The 18,568-nt window shown below is 39.6% G+C and overlaps 1 protein-coding gene across 1 annotated transcript in view; it reads left to right on the top strand.

Moving 5' to 3' along the window:
• LOC111329888 (uncharacterized) overlaps nucleotides 1-16,136 on the top strand; it is a 37,694-nt gene extending 21,558 nt beyond the window's left edge. Inside the window, exon 26 of the mRNA XM_088728229.1 lies at nucleotides 15,134-16,136. Coding sequence (XP_088584355.1) covers nucleotides 15,134-15,489 — 356 coding nt within the window. The 3' untranslated portion in view covers nucleotides 15,490-16,136. The remainder of the gene's footprint in view (nucleotides 1-15,133) is intronic.
• The last annotated feature ends 2,432 nt before the right edge of the window (nucleotides 16,137-18,568 follow it).

Raw genomic sequence — 18,568 nt, 5'->3', positions numbered from 1 at the left:
AAGCCACACAATTAAAGAGGTGGAATCTTCATAAATTTTGTATTTATACTCGTCTGTTAAGAAAGTAAGAAATACAATAAACAGTTCAAGTCACATCCCTTTATATCAGATAAATAGATCGGATACATGAAAAAATATAATAACTCCAATGACAAAAAATTTTGAGATCTATCAAACAAACAGTTTGGTTCCACTTTAGAAGAGGAAACTAATATACTGCCATTCCTTTGAACTATTTAAAAAATATATGTAAAAAATATAACTAATAAAAAATGTCTTATTTTTATCTTGCACTTGCCCTACCCTGTAACGAAAGCCCTTAAGGCCTAATGGATGGAGAGTTAAATTACAATAAATCCATGCTACATTTCAGTAGTTTCAATACACGGTGGCTTAGAAAATTCGACATCGAGGGAAAAAAAATGTCGGTTTCTGAGTGAACCGAAGTTTCTTACTATATATATAATTATAACAAACTGGTTCAAGACTTCAGAGGTAGTTCATCGTTTTATTACGACAGCTCTGTTTCGTATGGTCGAAAATGACCACACTCATCAGGTAATTTCAAGAAGCCAAGTAAATCACATTTTTAGAATCACAGGAAAGTCTAGAGTGAATGGTGTAATTTTTGCCCGTCTGAAAGCTGAGAAATGATTTAGATTCAACAAAGAAATTCTTACAGAGGTCGCATCTTTTCCTATCGCATTAAAAGCAGCCATTGTTATGAGGAATGGTTTGTCTCTCGCTGGCAGTTTTAAAACTGCCAGCGAGAGATTCTATAACTGTGATTCTAAAAATGTGATTTACCTGTGATTCTAAAAATGTGATTTACTTGGCTTCTTGCAAGAAATGTCGCCTGCAAGAGGTGGGCTCTACTACTACCGACTTTAAAGTTAGATTTCGAAATCACAAATCTGCTATGCTCACAAACAAAACAACTTGTGAAGTACCGAACACTTTAACAAAACCCCACACACCCTGGACGATTTTTCGTTCCAATGCATTGATCAGGTACAGGCCCCTAGTGGCTCTGAAGAGATCGATAGGCTTTTGATCGCAAAGGAGGCTTATTGGAGTGCTCAGTTGTTCTCTTTAGCACCCCATGGTTTGAATAAAAGAAAGGAATTTCATTAAAAAAATAGAATTTGCTATAATTAATTTTCCATTTTATATTAGGCGCTACTAATTGATAGTTCAAAGGCCCTTTTCTTGTTTTTTTCGGCCCTTTAGGCGTGGATTGGGCTCAGAGGCCCTGCCAAGGGATTTTATTATGATTAGTATCATTTAAGGGCCCCTCCAGGGATTTTGTTGCTAATTTGCCCTTTCGGGCTCCAAAGGCCTTGTTTTGGGATTTTGTTACGGTTTACAGTTGCAGTTAAAAGTGGGCCTCCCCTTTTTTTGCTTGCCGCATTGCTTCTTTGCAATTGGTTACGCCAATCATTTTAACATATTTAGTATTCTTATCTCTTAGATTTTAGGGTTTGTTTCTTGTATTTTGTCCGTTGCTTTCTTTGTAATTAGGTTTTTTGTTATCTTCTTATTAGCACCAGTTCATTAGTCGTTATCTGTAATTACGTAATCATTAGCACTTCGATCTTATTTAATGCTCTCTTTTTTTATTTCAAAAGTTGTAAATAACTGAAGAAGGTCTCGGATCGAAACGTTTTTTATTAAATTTTTTTTATATTTTTGACGTCAGAAGTTGTCCATCCTCGCAATTTTTAAACTTTCTCCCTCTCTCTCTCTCTCTCTCTCTCTCTCTCTCTCTCTCTCTATATATATATATATATATATATATATATAAAGTACTGTCTGCAGTTAGTTATATATATATATATATATATAGTTTGAGCACTCTGGCATGGCTTAGACGATACCACAAAGGTTGGGTCGTTTGGGGTGACCGTCTCGGTTCTCTTCCATCCTAGCACTGCTCTGATGAGGCCCAGAAGGCCGAAACAGTTCTGTCTGCAGTTAGTTATATATATATATATATATATATATATATAGGAAGTCTGCAAGTCGATTTTCGCGTGGAACAGTGCTCAATACGTTGAAGCAGAGCAGAATAAATATTATGAGAGGAAAAAAGGACGTAACTACATTTCCCGACAAGCCTGTTTCGTGAATCGCTTCACTCTTTAGGGTGAAGAGTGAAGCGATTCACGAAACAGGCTTGTCGGGAAATGTAGTTACGTCCTTTTTTCCTCTCATAATATTTATATATATATATATATATATATATATATATATATATATATATATAGGAGAAGTAGTGTGGCACACGAAGACGGACAACTTCGAGCGAAGGAAGACATATACTCAATAAAAAGTCTAAAAAGTTTAATAAAAAACGTTTCGGTCCGAGACCTTCATCAGTTGTAATACAATGACTTAAAAATTCCTTAAATAGATTTATATAGGGCGTGGTAACACTTATAAACAAACACAGTAATTACTACGCGAAAAATTATCACTATAAAAAGAAATGGAAAAATTGTCGAATCCACTGAAAATGTAAAAGAACCAGCGTTGACTTGAAAGGCGAGAATTGCACTAAAATTCTCAATTAACGCTAAGACTGGAACCTTTGATGCCCACCCAATTTGAAAAAATTCTCCGCATTAATTGTAGTTTATTCTTTTGTTGGAGTGAAATTCTTGGCGCTTATTCAAGCCGAAGGGTGCCCGAGAGAACAACTGTGCGCTCCAATATGCTTCTTTGGTAATTAGAAGTTTCTCGATGTTACCTGAATTGAGATAGAATAAATATATGAAGTTCAGATCCTCGCAGTAGATAGCGCTATTGCATAAATAGCGCTATCTACTGCGAGGATCGTGCATCATACGTATCTAATACCGCAGTTCAAAATATATGAACTTCATATATTTATTCTATCTCATTTATCACTTTCACGGGTTTATTACGAATCAACTTAACGGCCTGCTCCAGTTGGCTTGTTAGCTCAATTGGTAGAGCGCTGCACTAGTATCGCAGAGGTCAGTGGTTCGAGTCCCGTACAGGCCTGAATTTTTTCAGGTCTGATTTTCGCTATTGCATAAATAGCGCTATCTACTGCGAGGATCGTGCATCATACGTTACCTGAATTGTTTACTGTTGCCTGCACTTGATCAATGCATTGGAATGAGAAATCGCTTAAATCATGTGGTGTTTTCTTAAAATGTACCGCTACTTCAGAGGTCTTTTTCTTAGTGACCATAGCAGACTTGTGGTTGCGAAATCTAACCCTAATGTCATTTGTTGTGGAACCAATGTATTGTAGGCGAAATTTCTTGCACGAAGCCAAATAAATTATGTTCTTAGAATCACAGGAAAGTTTCGATCGTATCTTGTAACTTTTGCCTGTTTGAAAACTTAGAAAGGAATTAGATTCAACCAAGAAGTTGCGACAAAGATCGCATCTTGTTCTATTACATTTAAAACATCCCTTGACCTCGGCAACCCCTTCGCTTTCAGTGTTAGGGCCATAACGGGATAGCGCCAACAATTCTTTAAGGTTTTTAGATCTGCGGAAGGATGCTATGATGGAGTTTAAAGGAAAAAGCTCTTTTAACTTGGGATTGGATTCCAAAATACCCAGATGTTTTTTAATGATGCGACTTACATCAGGTAAATTTGGATTAAATGTGGTCATAAATGGGAATAATTTCCTCTTAGATCTGGCCCGAGTCCTAAGAAGATCACTTCTAGGTATAGATGTGCATATCATAACACAGACACTAAAGCGTGGCAATGAATAAACACAGACGTGCGTGCATTAAAATTAAGGGCTAGAAATAAACAAAAAGTAACGGACGCTATTGCGTGCCAGGGTAGGTGTTGAGATTTTTCAGGAGGAATTTCTTAGCATGTCTACATGAGGCTAACAGTTCATTTCGTTTGTTAAGAGAGGCTAAATCGGGTTTGCAAATTATAAAGTACTTCTCCCAGAGACATAAGTTACAGCGATTTGAGACAGGGCTGTATGGAGCGGCTTGCTTTAGAATCTTCCAGGAAATCGTGTAATCTATGTTCTTGTCTTTTAGGTTCCAGATATGTTTACTTAGTTCAGTGCTGTGTCTTTTGGCAAGCAAAAGAATCGCTAAGAAACTTGACTTAGACGAAAGAGTGAACACCACTGCCAGACGGGAAGCCTTTATAACCCTTAAGGACCACAAGCCCAACTTTGCCAACAACTTGATCTGTCGTCTAATCAACCCGGCCAAATCGGAAATCGGGAAGATCAGCAAACAAATTCTCGACCGAATAAACAGGGGCATTGTCAACCACCTAAACTTAAACCAATGGAAGAACGCTAAGGCTGTTTCAAAGTGGTTCAACAACATAACGAATAAAGAGCTATACTCATTCATCGCTTTTGATGTGGTAGACTTTTATCCCTCCATCTCTGTTGACCTTCTAAACACAGCACTAGAATTCGCTTCCGGCCATGTCAGCATAACTGATGAAGAACGAAACATCATCCTCCACACGAAAAAATCCCTTCTCTACAGTGAAGGAGAACCATGGGGAAAGAGAACATCGGCTGACCTCTTTGACGTGACCATGGGAAGCTACGACGGTGCAGAGTCATGCGAGGTCGTTGGCTGTTACCTCTTGTACACCATCAAGGAGAAACATGGCCACAACTTTGGCTTATACAGAGACGACGGCCTCGGAGTAATCCGAGAATCACCCCGAAAAGCAGAGATAATTAAGAAAGATCTCTGCAGAATTTTTGAGAGGCATGGCCTTAAAATAACAATCGAAGCCAACAAGAAAGTCGTAAACCTCCTCGATGTCACTCTCAACCTTAACAATGGTAAATACATGCCCTACAACAAGCCTAACAACAACCCACTTTACATCAACAAGAAATCCAACCACCCACCGTCCATAATTGACAACATTCCACTATCTATAAATAAACGTTTGTCAGAGATTTCGTACGATGAAGAATCCTTCTACAAGGCAGCGCCGCCCTATCAGAATGCCCTTAACAACAGTGGATACAAACATAAACTTACATTTTCACCCCAAACCTCTACCCACCCTCTAAAATCGAATCGAAGGAGAGAAATTATTTGGTACAATCCACCTTACAGCAGAAATGTAGAAACCAACATTGGACGTGCATTTCTAAGGATACTCGACGAGGAATTCCCCAAGGACAATGTGCTACACAAGATCTTCAACCGCAACACAGTAAAGATCAGCTATAGTTGTATGCCCAACCTCAAGCAAACCACCGAAAGCCACAACAAATCGGTCTTAAACAGTAAAGCCAAACCAACCAAAGCATGCAACTGTAAAACCCCGCTGAGTGTCCCATGGGTAGAAACTGCCTCAAGGAATCGATTGTCTATCAAGCGACCGTAACAACCGAAAACAATAATCCCGCGAAGACCTATGTGGGCCTGACAGAAAACTCCTTCAAGATAAGATATGCCAACCACAAAGCTTCATTCAACCACTCTAGCAAAAGACACAGCACTGAACTAAGTAAACATATCTGGAACCTAAAAGACAAGAACATAGATTACACGATTTCCTGGAAGATTCTAAAGCAGGCCGCTCCATACAGCCCTGTCTCAAATCGCTGTAACTTATGTCTCTGGGAGAAGTACTTTATAATTTGTAAACCCGATTTAGCCTCTCTTAACAAACGAAATGAACTGTTAGCCTCATGTAGACACGCTACGAAATTCCTCCTGAAAAATCTCAACACCTACCCTGGCACGCAATAGTGTCCGTTTTTCTTGTTTATTTCTAGCCCTTAATTTTAATGCACGCACGTCTGTGTTTATTCATTGCCACGCTTTAGTGTTTGTGTTCATTTATTTATTTTATTTACTTATTTATTTCTAGCCCTTACCTTTATTGCGCGCGCGTAAGGCAGGGAACCCATACATGGTAGGTATCACGTTATTTCGAATCGGTGAACGTTATTTCAAATCAGTGTAACGTTGTAAGTTCGCATTTGGCAATTTTATCCGACGAGTGCCACACAGGCTGTGTGGTACGAAGCTAAATAGTAATAAATGCCAAGCCAAATCTTCAGTTGACCACCCCGTTCTCAATTATAACACGCTCTAGTTCACTATTGAGCACTCTGAAAGCAGTTCTGCAGATCAACTTGTTATATATATATATATATATATATATATATATATAAGAGCAGAAATGTAATGGTCAAGAGGACAACTCCAATGTAGCTTTGTTGGTTTATTAGCTCGACGTTTCGACCGTCTCGGTCTTCCTCAGGAGCATACTACTTACATGAGCAATATTCAAATTTAAAATTCGCGTCAACAGTAAATATGTCATGACGTAATAATATAAAATTGAATAGATAACAGCGAAACGTGTCATGGTGTCTAAAATAGATAAGTTAAAGTAGTTATAATTCATGTAGTAAGCTTATTGATAGTAGGATTGAGTCTTAAAATCCAATAATTTTCTCTTGCTTTTCTGATTTCTTGATTTTGACTTCTAACTTTTTCAATAACCGTAAGTTTAAGATGGTCGACTCCACAGTTCTTAAAATGCCTGACAGAGGGTATGGTTTTATGTCCACCCTTGATGTCGCTACGGTGTTGATTGCCACGGTGGTGAATTGGGTGACCTGTCTCGCCTACGTACTGATCGTTACATTTGCTGCATTCTATCAGGTATATCACATTGCTAGTCTTGCATGACGTGTGTTGTTGCAGTGTTATCGTTTCTCCTGTAGTGCTGCTTTTAACTGACCCTGTAAATTGCCCGTATGTTTTGCAGCAGTTGCATCTTATGTCACCCTACAGGGCCAGAATCCGGGACTAGTGGATTGCAATGGTTTCTGCTTTTTATGTTTATGAGAGAAATGAATTTTGAGATTTTTGTTAGTTTTGAACGATCGACCACAGATTGTACAGGTAGTGTCAGATGGAACTTGAATGCGTGGATTGCTTATATCGTGTGGTGATTCATCAGTGGAGGGGGTTGTATCAGCGGCTATCGGCGATCACAGTCTTTTGTGGGTAAGCATCATTGGATAATGCAATTCGACTTTTTATTGGCTTAGCCATTATGGTATATGAGCCAATATACCATAATCTACAAACATGGTAAGCGTACGCGTCAGCTTAAAATCGAAAGGGAGCTAAAAAATCCAGTTTCTTCTTACAAAATAATAATTTCGTGGGGGCGTATTTAATAAAACAATTATTCCACTCGCGCTTGTTGGATATGAGATGATTATAGCCAACTCGGCGCTACGCGCCTCGTTGGCTATCAATCATCTGATATCCAACAAGCGCGAGTGGAATAATTGTTAAATATTGTATATATATATAACAAATGTGGAATCGTTCGGGGTAACCATATCGGTTCTCCCCCATCCTAGCATCAGAACTGCACTGATGAGGCCCAGAAGGCCGAAACAGTACTGTCTACAGTTAGTTATATATTGTTATTTATTACACGACTCGGGCAGTCAGAGGGCCAATAAATAAAATCAACCAATCAAAATGCTCTATTGCCGGTCAATATTCTCTCAGTATTGGACCGGGCACTGTCCCGAATGGTCCCGAATGATACCGCACTTGTGTCCCTTTGAACTTCAGTCGTATAATAAATCTCTTATTAACCAAGCTTGCTCGGGACCGTACTGGAAGAATATCGGCCCTCGCTCGGTCTTTTTTGTACGGACCTCGCTGCGCTCGGTCCGTGCTGTCAAGACCTCGGGCCGATATTCTCCCAGTACGGCCCTCGCGCTTGGTTAATAAGATATATATATATATATATATAACAATGTTTTTCTACTTAATAAAGTTATGTATCGACTTTAATACAGGTCTGTTTCGTAGACCGACAAGAAGTTGGTCCACTCAGGAAGCGTTAAAGAAAAGCGGTTATCCATACACCCTGAAATTCACCCCACCACAGCAACCACAGTCCACCACTAACAGGAGAACAGACATAGGAATATAATTTGGTTCAACCCACCATTTAGTAAAAATGTTCAAACCAACATAGGAAGAGAATTTCGAATTTTGATCGAGAAGTGCTTTCCACCAAACAATATATTAAGAAAACTGTTCAACAAAAATAATCTTAAGCTAAGTTATAGTTCAGTAAATGGTTTGAACCCGGGGGTAACATGTGAAGGTGTAGTCTGATCGTCCGGGTGAGTGTAGTCCTGAGAAGGACTGTTGTCGGTGGCAGTGACTGACGTTTCGACAACCTGTGCGGAAGTCATCATCAGAGTCAAGTGAGTGATTGTTGTCAGTAGAATGTTCTTATTCCAGTTCGTGTGAAATGATCGGTTGGTTTTGCCGTGATGTTATTGGCTGTAAGACTCAAGTGACGTAAGTCGTTCGTGATTGGTCTGTTTCGGTCTGTCGGTAAAGCTAGGTTGTTCTTTTTCGGTCGTTTGTGATGTTTATGTCGTGAATGAGTCGTTTGTATGGGGCGGGTAGTTGTTGACATCTGTTTAGGGGAGTCTGTTCTAAGTTAGTAAACCAGCTTTCCAGAGTCAGTCGTTGAAAATAATCAGTGCTGTAGGTTAGGCATTGCGCAGAGTCCCAGTCAATGTTGTGGTTGGTAAGTCGATGGTGTTCAGCAATGTGATTGCTGACATCACCTTTCCTCGTCGCCCGTCTGTGTTCAGTCAGTCTTGTTGTGAGGTTTCTGCCAGTCTCACCGATGTAGGAGGCTTGGCAGTCGGAACAATTGATCTTATAAATCGTTCCCTGTCTGTTCCTCGGTTCGTCTTTGTCTTTAACGTTGGTTAGTAACTGACGTAGTGTGGTGATGGGTTTGTGGGCGACGCGGATATTGAAGGGTAGTAAGATGCGCGAGATGTTTTCAGACATACCTTTTATGTACGGTATGGTTGCTGTAGTCGTAGGGGTTGCGGTGTCGTTTGTTTCGGTAGTGGTAGTGGGTCGGTGAGTGTTTCGTCGGATGAAGTCGTTGTTGTAGTTGTTCTTCGTAAAAACACGGTGAAGGTATTTGTTCTCGTCGGATAAGCTGTCTGTCGAGTCACATACTAGTTGTGCGCGTCGTGTTAGAGTTCTGATAGTTGTGGCTTTGTGTGATGTAGGGTTGTAGGATGACTCGTCTAGTAATCTGTCGGTGTGTGTCGGTTTCCTGTAAACTGTCGTTCGTAATGAGTTGTCGTTGTGGCTTACCAGGCAGTCTAGAAAAGGAAGTTTGCCATTTTCTTCGACTTCTCTGGTAAACTGTATGTCAGTGTTTTGTTCGTTAAGGTGGTTGTGGAATGCGTCAATTTCGTCGTGTCGAACGGCGGTGAATGTGTCGTCAACGTAACGTAACCAAAGCGGTATCGTTTGTCGGCAAGTCGAAAGGGCGCGTTCCTCGATGTTCTGCATCACAATTTCTGCTATAACAACAGAAACTGGAGACCCCATGGCAGTGCCGTGTAACTGTTTGTAGTGTTTACCGTTGTACTGAAAGTAAGTAGATGCTAGGCAAATGTTTAGCAAGTCCATGATGTCGTCTGTCGGTAGCGGTAGTGGTTCGGTAGATTTTCGGATTGCAGTCTCAGTGCATTGTAATGCTAATTGAAGTGGAATACTTGTGAACAGTGATTTCACATCAAATGACACTAGTTTGTAGTCGTCAGGTATCTGAACAGTCTTGGTAGCGTTAATGAAGTTACCACTACGCTACCACTACCACTACCGAAACAAACGACACCGCAACCCCTACGACTACAGCAACCATACCGTACATAAAAGGTATGTCTGAAAACATCTCGCGCATCTTACTACACGAACTGGAATAAGAACATTCTACTGACAACAATCACTCACTTGACTCTGATGATGACTTCCGCACAGGTTGTCGAAACGTCAGTCACTGCCACCGACAACAGTCCTTCTCAGGACTACACTCACCCGGACGATCAGACTACACCTTCATAAGTTATAGTTGTTCACCAAACAGAAAACAGATTATCGATGGACACAACAAAACCATCCTAAGTCAGAACATATCACCTGAAGTACAAACATCCCCCAAGCCCTGCAACTGGAGATAACCAGACAAATGTCCTTTGAGAGGTCAATGCCTAGCCAAGGAAGTAGTGTATCAAGCCACCATCACCACTGCTGAAAACACAGAGACGTACGTTGGCCTCACCGCCACGGAGTTCAAGACGAGATGGCGAAATCACCAAATTTCATTTAAACATGAAAGTAAAATGAATGACACTGAACTGAGCAAACATCTCTGGCAGCTAAAAGATCAAAAGAAAGACTTCGCAATCTCTTGGAAAATTCTAGACAAGGCCAAATCATATAGCAATCTTACTAAACGATGTAACCTATGTACTACCGAAAAATTCTATATTCTATATAAACCAGAAATGGCAACGCTCAACAAACGTAATGAACTCGTATCAACTTGCAGGCATAAGCGAAATTTTCTTCTTAGATTCAACCACATGCATCCATAAGAACCAATCATAGTTTAAAATTTGTAACGATCATGCTGCCGATGTATATAAACTCAAGGGATGCTGCAGTGTATATGGAATTTAACTGATGAGTGGACCAACTTCTTGACGGTCTACGAAACAGACCTGTATTAAAGTCCATATGTAACTTTATTGAGTAGAAAAACATTGTTATTACCGCTCCATTACTGTTGAGCACTCTTCTGGATTTATCAGTGTGGAACCTACCAGACGTTATTTCGTAAATAAACCCCTTCGGGCGGCTGGTATGTCGGCTGATAATGTCCGCGGCTGAGAGATTGTCCGAAAAATGAGTTTTTGGCCCGTTCGAGGGCAATTATGAAATTTTGAGGACAATCTCTCAGCCAAGGACATTATCAGCCGACATACCAGTAAGTCAGAACGGGGTTTATTTATTTTATAACCCTCCCATTAATTTTCACATCGCAATTAAACTGCGCGTAAGCACAGTAAAAAAGCCAGTGGTGATCTGATGGCGAATGCACGTGATTGACACAAGCAAGCAAAAAAAAAACGAGTTTGGTTTCCTTCCATGTAAATAGGAGAACGGAAAAGTTGGAACTCTTGTGTTGACTATGATTCTTTTTCACGGAAAAAATCGGAGGACAAATATCGACGCGGACGGGGGTTATTGCGTGATAACTGTCCTGTGATTTTGCACCACGCCTCCCGGTTAGCTCAATGGATAGAGCGCTAGATTGTTGTGCGGGAGGTCGAGGGTTCGAGCCCCGGCCGGACCAACACTCAGGGTCTTAAAATAATTGAGAAGAATTTGCTACCTTTCTATAACATCAAGAAATGGTTAGATATTCTAATCTTCTCGGATAGGGACGAATAAATGGAGGTCCCGTCCCCTGCATGGTTGGGGTAGAAGAAGTTAATTTCCCACACACGAGATTACTGTGTGATGGATGTCCTCCCCTGGGGTGGGATGGGTGGGATATTGGGCGCACTCAATTTGGAGCCTCGCTGTGTTGTGCGACCCTCACCATACTCTGGTGAAAGTGATTAAATAGCTTAAATCGATGAACCACGTGACGTAAAGTAACCAATAAAATCGCGCCATAATTAATGGGTGGGTTATAAATATATACATATATATCTAACTGCAGACATAACTGTTTCGGCTTTCTGGGCCTCATCAGTGCAGTGCTGATGCTAGGATGGGGGAGAACCGATATGGTTACCCCGAACGATCCCACATTTGTGGTATCGTCTAAGCCATGCCAGAGTGCTCAAACTAGGAAAGCCTAGTGAGCTATGCTATATATATATATATATATATATATATATATATATATAAATAGAATAAGTGTTTGAAAAGAACATTTGTCCTGAGCGGGATGTAAACCCACGTCCCCCTGTTACTAGTCAGGTGTGATGACCACTACACTATCTGGACAACCATGTTGGCAACACGGCAATCGAAGATGTGATTTACGTGATCGGAGATGTGGTCTCCCGGTCTATGTGTTTGAAAAGAACATTTGTCCTGAGCGGGATGTAAACCCACGTCCCCCTGTTACTAGTCAGGTGTGATGACCACCACACTATCTGGACAACCATGTTGGCAACACGGCTATCGGAGATGTGATTTACGTGATCGGAGATGTGGTCTCCCGGGAAACTTAATTTTCAAGGTGACCGGGTAGGGGAAGCCTATAACCCCATATGAAACTCAACTAAGGATCTATTAAAGATACACGACCGAAGTCAACTTAGCGGATGACAAAGGAGGATCCAATTACGGATACAGGCTAATTTCAATTAAACAAATTCTGTATACGGCGGAAACCCTGACTCTGTACACCCCAAGTAATCATCCTTAAATAGAATAAATGTTTGATATAAGAGCATAAATGTAATGGTCAAGAGGCCAACTCCACAAAGCTACATTGGAGTTGGCCTCTTGACCATTACATTTCTGCTCTTATTTACGTTATTTCAAGAGCCCACGATCGCTTCAGTGATCCTCCAGGCAGCGCGTTTGAGACTGATCAGCATTGTTTGTGGGACCCCTTACAAGCTTTTACTTATATATATATATTGTGGGAGGAAAAAGACAAGTAAACTACAAGTTCATCCCTACAAGCCTGTTTCGTGGTCGCCCACTCATCAGGGGATTTATACATATATATATATATATATATATATATATAACTAACTGCATATATATATATATATATATATATATATATATATATACAGTAGCAAATGGACTACTCAAGTGACGCACATATGGATTTTAATACAGCCTGTTAAGACTATTCGATTTCATGGAAAATTATTGCTAGGGCTAGATCATATTCCAATGCCACAAAACGTTGCAATTTATGCCTTACTGAGAAATTTTTTATCTTGTATTATCCGCATGAAGCCTCTTTAAACAAGCGAAGTGAAATAATATCCAATTGTAGACATCGGCGAAAATATATTCTCAGGTATTCTTAACGCTATTATCGGCGCGCGCACGGTTTTCAAGATTTGAATTTTTTAAACAATGCCATGTGATCACGTTGCTGAGTTAGAGTTAACCGTCACGATGCCTCAGTGTGTATGGAGTTTAACTGATGAGTGGATCAACTTTTGTTGGTCTACGAAACAGGCTGTATTAAAATCCATATGTGCGTCACTTGAGTAGTCCATTTGCTACTGTAATCGCTCCTTCATTGTCGAGCACTGTCATGGATCCTACGTTGCCTATTTCGCTTATATATATATACATATATATATATAACCAAAATAGCGGAATGAGACCATCATCTACTAAAAAGTGCTCAATAGCAGGGCTAGAGCTATGGATAATTATACCTCAAGAATTAGGTTACTTGAACTTTTACTGCAACTCTGAGTTTCATGCCTCTTGCGAAGCAATCGTCAGGCAACTGCCAGAAATAACGGTTACAATCCACCAAAATTTAAAAGACGAAACAATGTATACATGCGCGCGCAACATACTGCACGCGCTATCGTAACGTTAGGTTCTTTAACAGGAATTTCCTGACATGTCTGCAACCTGATGTCAGCTCATTTCTTTTGTTTAAACTTGCCATCTGCGGTTTACAAATGATAAAATATTTTTCCCACAAACACAAGTTGCATCTTTTAGCTACATTGGAATACGAACTAGCTTGTTTCACCTTGCGCAACTTAATATTAAACTTAGTGTCCTTATCTTTAAGACTCCATATATATTTGCTAAGTTCAGTAGCATGCCTGTAACGTTCGTTTCGGAATGAACACAAGTGGTTCCTGTAACGCATTTTAAAAGCGGTGTCACAGAGCGGTTAATTAATTAAAAAGCGGTGTCACGTTTCCTTTGCGGTTTCTGTGGTGACCTCTGCCTGGTAAATTATGCTTTCCATGTTACAGTTTCCATCCATGGGGCATATGTCAGGTTTTCGACAGTTGCAGCTTTTCCTAGCTCGATCATTAGCGCGTGCGAGTTTCCGGATTTCAGATTTGTTGTGGTTAGATATGACAGTTTTAATGCTGCCCATGCAGCATTAAAACTGTCATATTTTTTATCGAGGTTTGGACTGTGAATCCTTTTGGATCCTTCTAGCCCGGCGTCACTGTTGGCTCGAGGCCTTTTAACTTGTTATTGATATTTCTTATCCTGCCTAACTTTTTAGACCTTTTATTGAGTATATGTCTTCCTTCGCTCGAAGTTGTCCGTCCTCGTGTGCCACACTACTTCTCCTACCATTTATCGAGGTTTGGACTGTGAATCCTTTTGGATCCTTCTGGCGCGGCGTCACTGTTGGCTCGAGGCCTTTTAACTTGTTATATATATATATATATATATATATATATATATATATATAGATGGCTTAGACGATACCACAAAGGTTGGGTCGTTTGGGGTGACCGTGTCGGTTCTCCTCCACCCTAGCATCAGCACTGCACTGATGAGGCCCAGCAGGCCGAAACGGCACTGTCTGCAGTTACAGTTATATATATATATATATATATAATATATATATATATATATTGGGTCGTTGGGGGTGACCGTCTCGGTTCTCCTCCATTCTAGCATCAGCACTGCACTGATGAGGCCCAGAAAGCCGAAACAGTTCTGTCTGCAGTTATACATATATCTATACATATAACCAAAATAGCGGAATGAGATCATCAGCTACTAAAAAGTGCTCAATAGCAGGGCTAGAGCTATGGATAATTATACTTCAACATTTAGGTTACTTGAACTTTTACTGCAACTCTGAGTTTCATGCCTCTTGCGGAGCAATCGTCAGGCAACTGCCAGAAATAACGGTTACAATCCACCGAAATTTAAAAGACAGAACAATGTGTACATGCGAGCATACCTTTCTATAATATCAAGAAATGGATAGATATTCTAGTCTTCTCGGATAAGGACAAATAAACCGTAGGCCCCGTCTCCTGCAGGAGACGTTAATTTCCTACGCACGAGATTACTGTGTGGTGGATGTCCTCCCTTGGGGTGGGATGGGTGGGTTGTTTAATGCAGTCCGTAATACTCTGTTGAGAGTGAGGACTTAAACTGGTAAATAAATAAATAAACAAGATGTGAATGTTCATATTCACGACGAAAAGTTTTAAACAGTGTCAATTGAAAGCAAAAAGAATACTTACCCTAACACAAATATAACATGTCTTCCTACCCAGACGTTTACTCCTCTACAATTGTGTTCACCACAACAAGAATTAAAGAAATTCCTCCCAAGAGTTGGTATCAGCGTCCAGGAATACTCATTGGAATGTCTGTTGGTGGATTTGTCATTGTCATCATTGTCCTGTCCATATTTCTGACTGTACTGTCTCGGAGGTTGAAAGGAAGATATGTAGTGAACCGAAAAAATAAAGACCAACCTCGCATCCGGGACTCCAGAATTGACGATCTCATGGGAAGTGTCGAGAACTCGCGTCCACAATCCAGTACAGAATGTCTTGGAGTCGTGTCAGGTGAAATAAAGGACAGGGAGTCCTATGAGATGCAGAGTATGCCACATGTACATTCTTAATTTTTTTTTAAAGTTTTTCCTACCGTGTATTAAGATGTATTGTTTAAGTTGTAAGTGATTGCAATCACAAAAACAAAATAACGTTTTCGTTAGATTTCACAAAAAATTTAAACTATTAGAAAAAAAAATTGCCATGATGAATAAACTGATCAAGATGAAAATTTTCAATTAGAGAGAACACATCCCGATATAAAAAGGGAATGCTTTTGAAACTAAGTGGTTGTGACACGCTTGAAAGCATTTTTAAAATGTCCAGAAGAACTAGGACCTACACCTACTTAAACTTATAGGCTTAATTGCAGATATAAAAACAAAATAAGGAAATTGGGGAGGGCAGTGTATTCCTTTACTTCATTTGCTGCCAAGGACATCGCTTTTCCCACCTTAATTTCTCTTGTCTGAACATTCCTGAGCCTTCTGCTCTGTATTGAAATACGTATAAGACCTGCATTGAAATATTTACGAGCAGATATCTTGTAGTTACAATATAGGTTCTTATGAGAATCTCAGGATTTTATCTTATTTTAGGACAACTCCTCTCAGTGTCAGGAAAATTTCAAACTCTACATGTTGCCGATTTATACAATTTTGCACTTTTCACCGTACTGTTGTAATGAATTGTCATATTAAAGGTGATGGTATTTAAAGTGTTTGTATAGCAATCATTTTCGATAAATTGGTAAGAAAGGAAATTTAGTTTTGAAGATATTGTTGCGGCAAACGGATTATTTTACTACCACAGTGCTTGCTTTTTTTCTTCGTTCAGATCATTCTCGCTAAAAACAAATTAGCTCTAACCCCTTGGTGTCCGGGATCTTTTGCGGTTCAATTTGAAGATCGTTATTTGCGGTCCCGGGATCATTTGACAATTTGGAAAGCATAAAATGTGTATAGCTTTTTGGTTAAGTTTAACCTGGCACTCGCAGGCTAAGTACTAGGGCTTGCATTGGCAGTGTAGACTAATTTTTCGGAAACGGATCCTGTTGGACGCTCGAGGCTGATCGGCACGAACTCGGTGATGCTTGATAGATTGGCATCATCTTTTAGTAGATTTACTCTTCTATTAATCTAAAGCCCAGGCCCAGATACAAAACAAAAATAACAAGCAGAATATATATTTATTTTAACTATGACCACACAAAGAACACCACTTGCAAAATTTACATTAACTACATAAAGGATATTTACACGAGGTTTGTCAACGTACTTTGCGTTACAATACTTACATTATAGCACTTACATTACTTTTATGATACAGTTTACTTACAGAGTGAACATTGCAAACAAACACAACATATTTAGATGCACATTATTTACGAAAAAAGAGACCTTGTTCACAAAATATTAACAGTTACAAAAGACAAAAAGGAACGGTTAACTCTCAGGTCGGACAGTTGACTGAAACTGTCTAGCAAAGTAAAAGACCTCTTAAGTGAGGCTTGTGAGCCATCTAATATTATCGTGGTGTCTTCCGCATGCTGACGTAATTTATACTCGACATTTCCCCTGGAGATTCCTTTTGTCTCCTCTTCACAAATAGCGGTAGCTAACACCTTGACTCAGAGAATGAGTAGGTAAAGCGAAAGCGGACAGCCCTGCCCTGCAACTCCACCAAAGTCAAAGAAACCCCCGGCCATCCATTATTTTTATCATGTACCTTTGGAGTAAAATGAATTAATCCAATTAATTAAAGAAGAACCAAAACTAAAATACCTAGCGTTTTTCGCACGATGGTCTATTCACTAGAGTCGAATGCTTTTTCAAGATCGATGAAAAGGAGTAATCCAGGAATATCTTTAAGTGCATGGTATACGAAATAGCATTATTGATCAAAGATAGAATGTTTTTTATATTTTGTGTTGTCACGGTTGCTTTTTTATTTTTATTGGTTGATTTTGTTACATTTGTCACGACTTATAGATGCTCTTGTTTTCCCTACATCATAGTTTGCTGGTTTGAGATTTAAGTTCTCGTTAGCTCTTCTTGATATTTCTGACTACAAAATAGCGGATATACTACGAGTCACGTGATTGGTCGCAAAACCTATCATTTATGGCATCGTAAGACCCAAACGGAAAATTTGAACACTTTAACTTATTTTCAAAGCAAAAGACCTTACTTTCTATCAGTTTACCGGCTTACTTTTCGCGTGGAGATATCACAGGTCACAGGAATCATATTTACCAGTGACAGAAAGGTCAAACTTCAACCGACGCATCAATCTTCCTAGTGGCGTTGTCCGATTAATGACCATTAATATACTGCGATTGGAACATCCGAACTGAGGGATAATGAGGGTCTCCACCCTAGACGTTACATTAGAACCTTGTAATTCAGTTCAGTCGTTAATGAATGTTTCATCCTTTGCCCGTCGGCAAAATTCTTGCTTTTCTATTTCAGATTAGAGAACCCCATCTCAAAATGATTTTACAATAACTGATGAGACTTGTAAATACTATTTACAGTCCGTAAGTCTGTTGGGGTATAACATTTGAGACTCCGTTTTCTTAAGCAAAAAGTAATTGACAGCGATGTGGAAAATGAGAAGTGTTAGTTTTAATTTCGGAAAAAAGAGCGAACTCAAGGTTAAGTCCTGTATTTGTTAAATGTACTTTACATAATCGCTTGCAAATTTTTCATTCTCAAAATTGTTTTTAAAAAGCTTTTTGACTATAGCTCTCCCTTAGTGATCTAATGCACAACACACCATGACGCATTCGCATCAAGATACAATACAGTGCTGTGTCTTGAAAACAGAATTCAAATAACTACATGAAAAGGGAGGCTGAAAAGTACGGCAAGGAATGTACCTGAACCCAAACAGTGATAAGTGTTAATTAAAATTTTTCCCAACAGTATTATAGAAAAATTCACTGCCTGACAAGTGAATTCCACGTTAAATTTCACGCGAAAAACCGATATCGCACGAATCGCGAAGCGATGAGTCCGATATCGATTTTTCAAGTGAAATTTAACGTGGAATTCACGAGTCAGGTAGTGAATTTTTCTTGAATCGCATAACAGAATAAAAATAAGAAAACAAGAAATTAAAACGGCAATGTTATTGTTTGTTTTTATT

Source organism: Stylophora pistillata, chromosome 7, assembly GCF_964205215.1.
Source record: "Stylophora pistillata chromosome 7, jaStyPist1.2, whole genome shotgun sequence".
Taxonomy (NCBI): domain Eukaryota; kingdom Metazoa; phylum Cnidaria; class Anthozoa; order Scleractinia; family Pocilloporidae; genus Stylophora; species Stylophora pistillata.
This window is presented reverse-complemented; position numbering and strand designations above follow the sequence as displayed.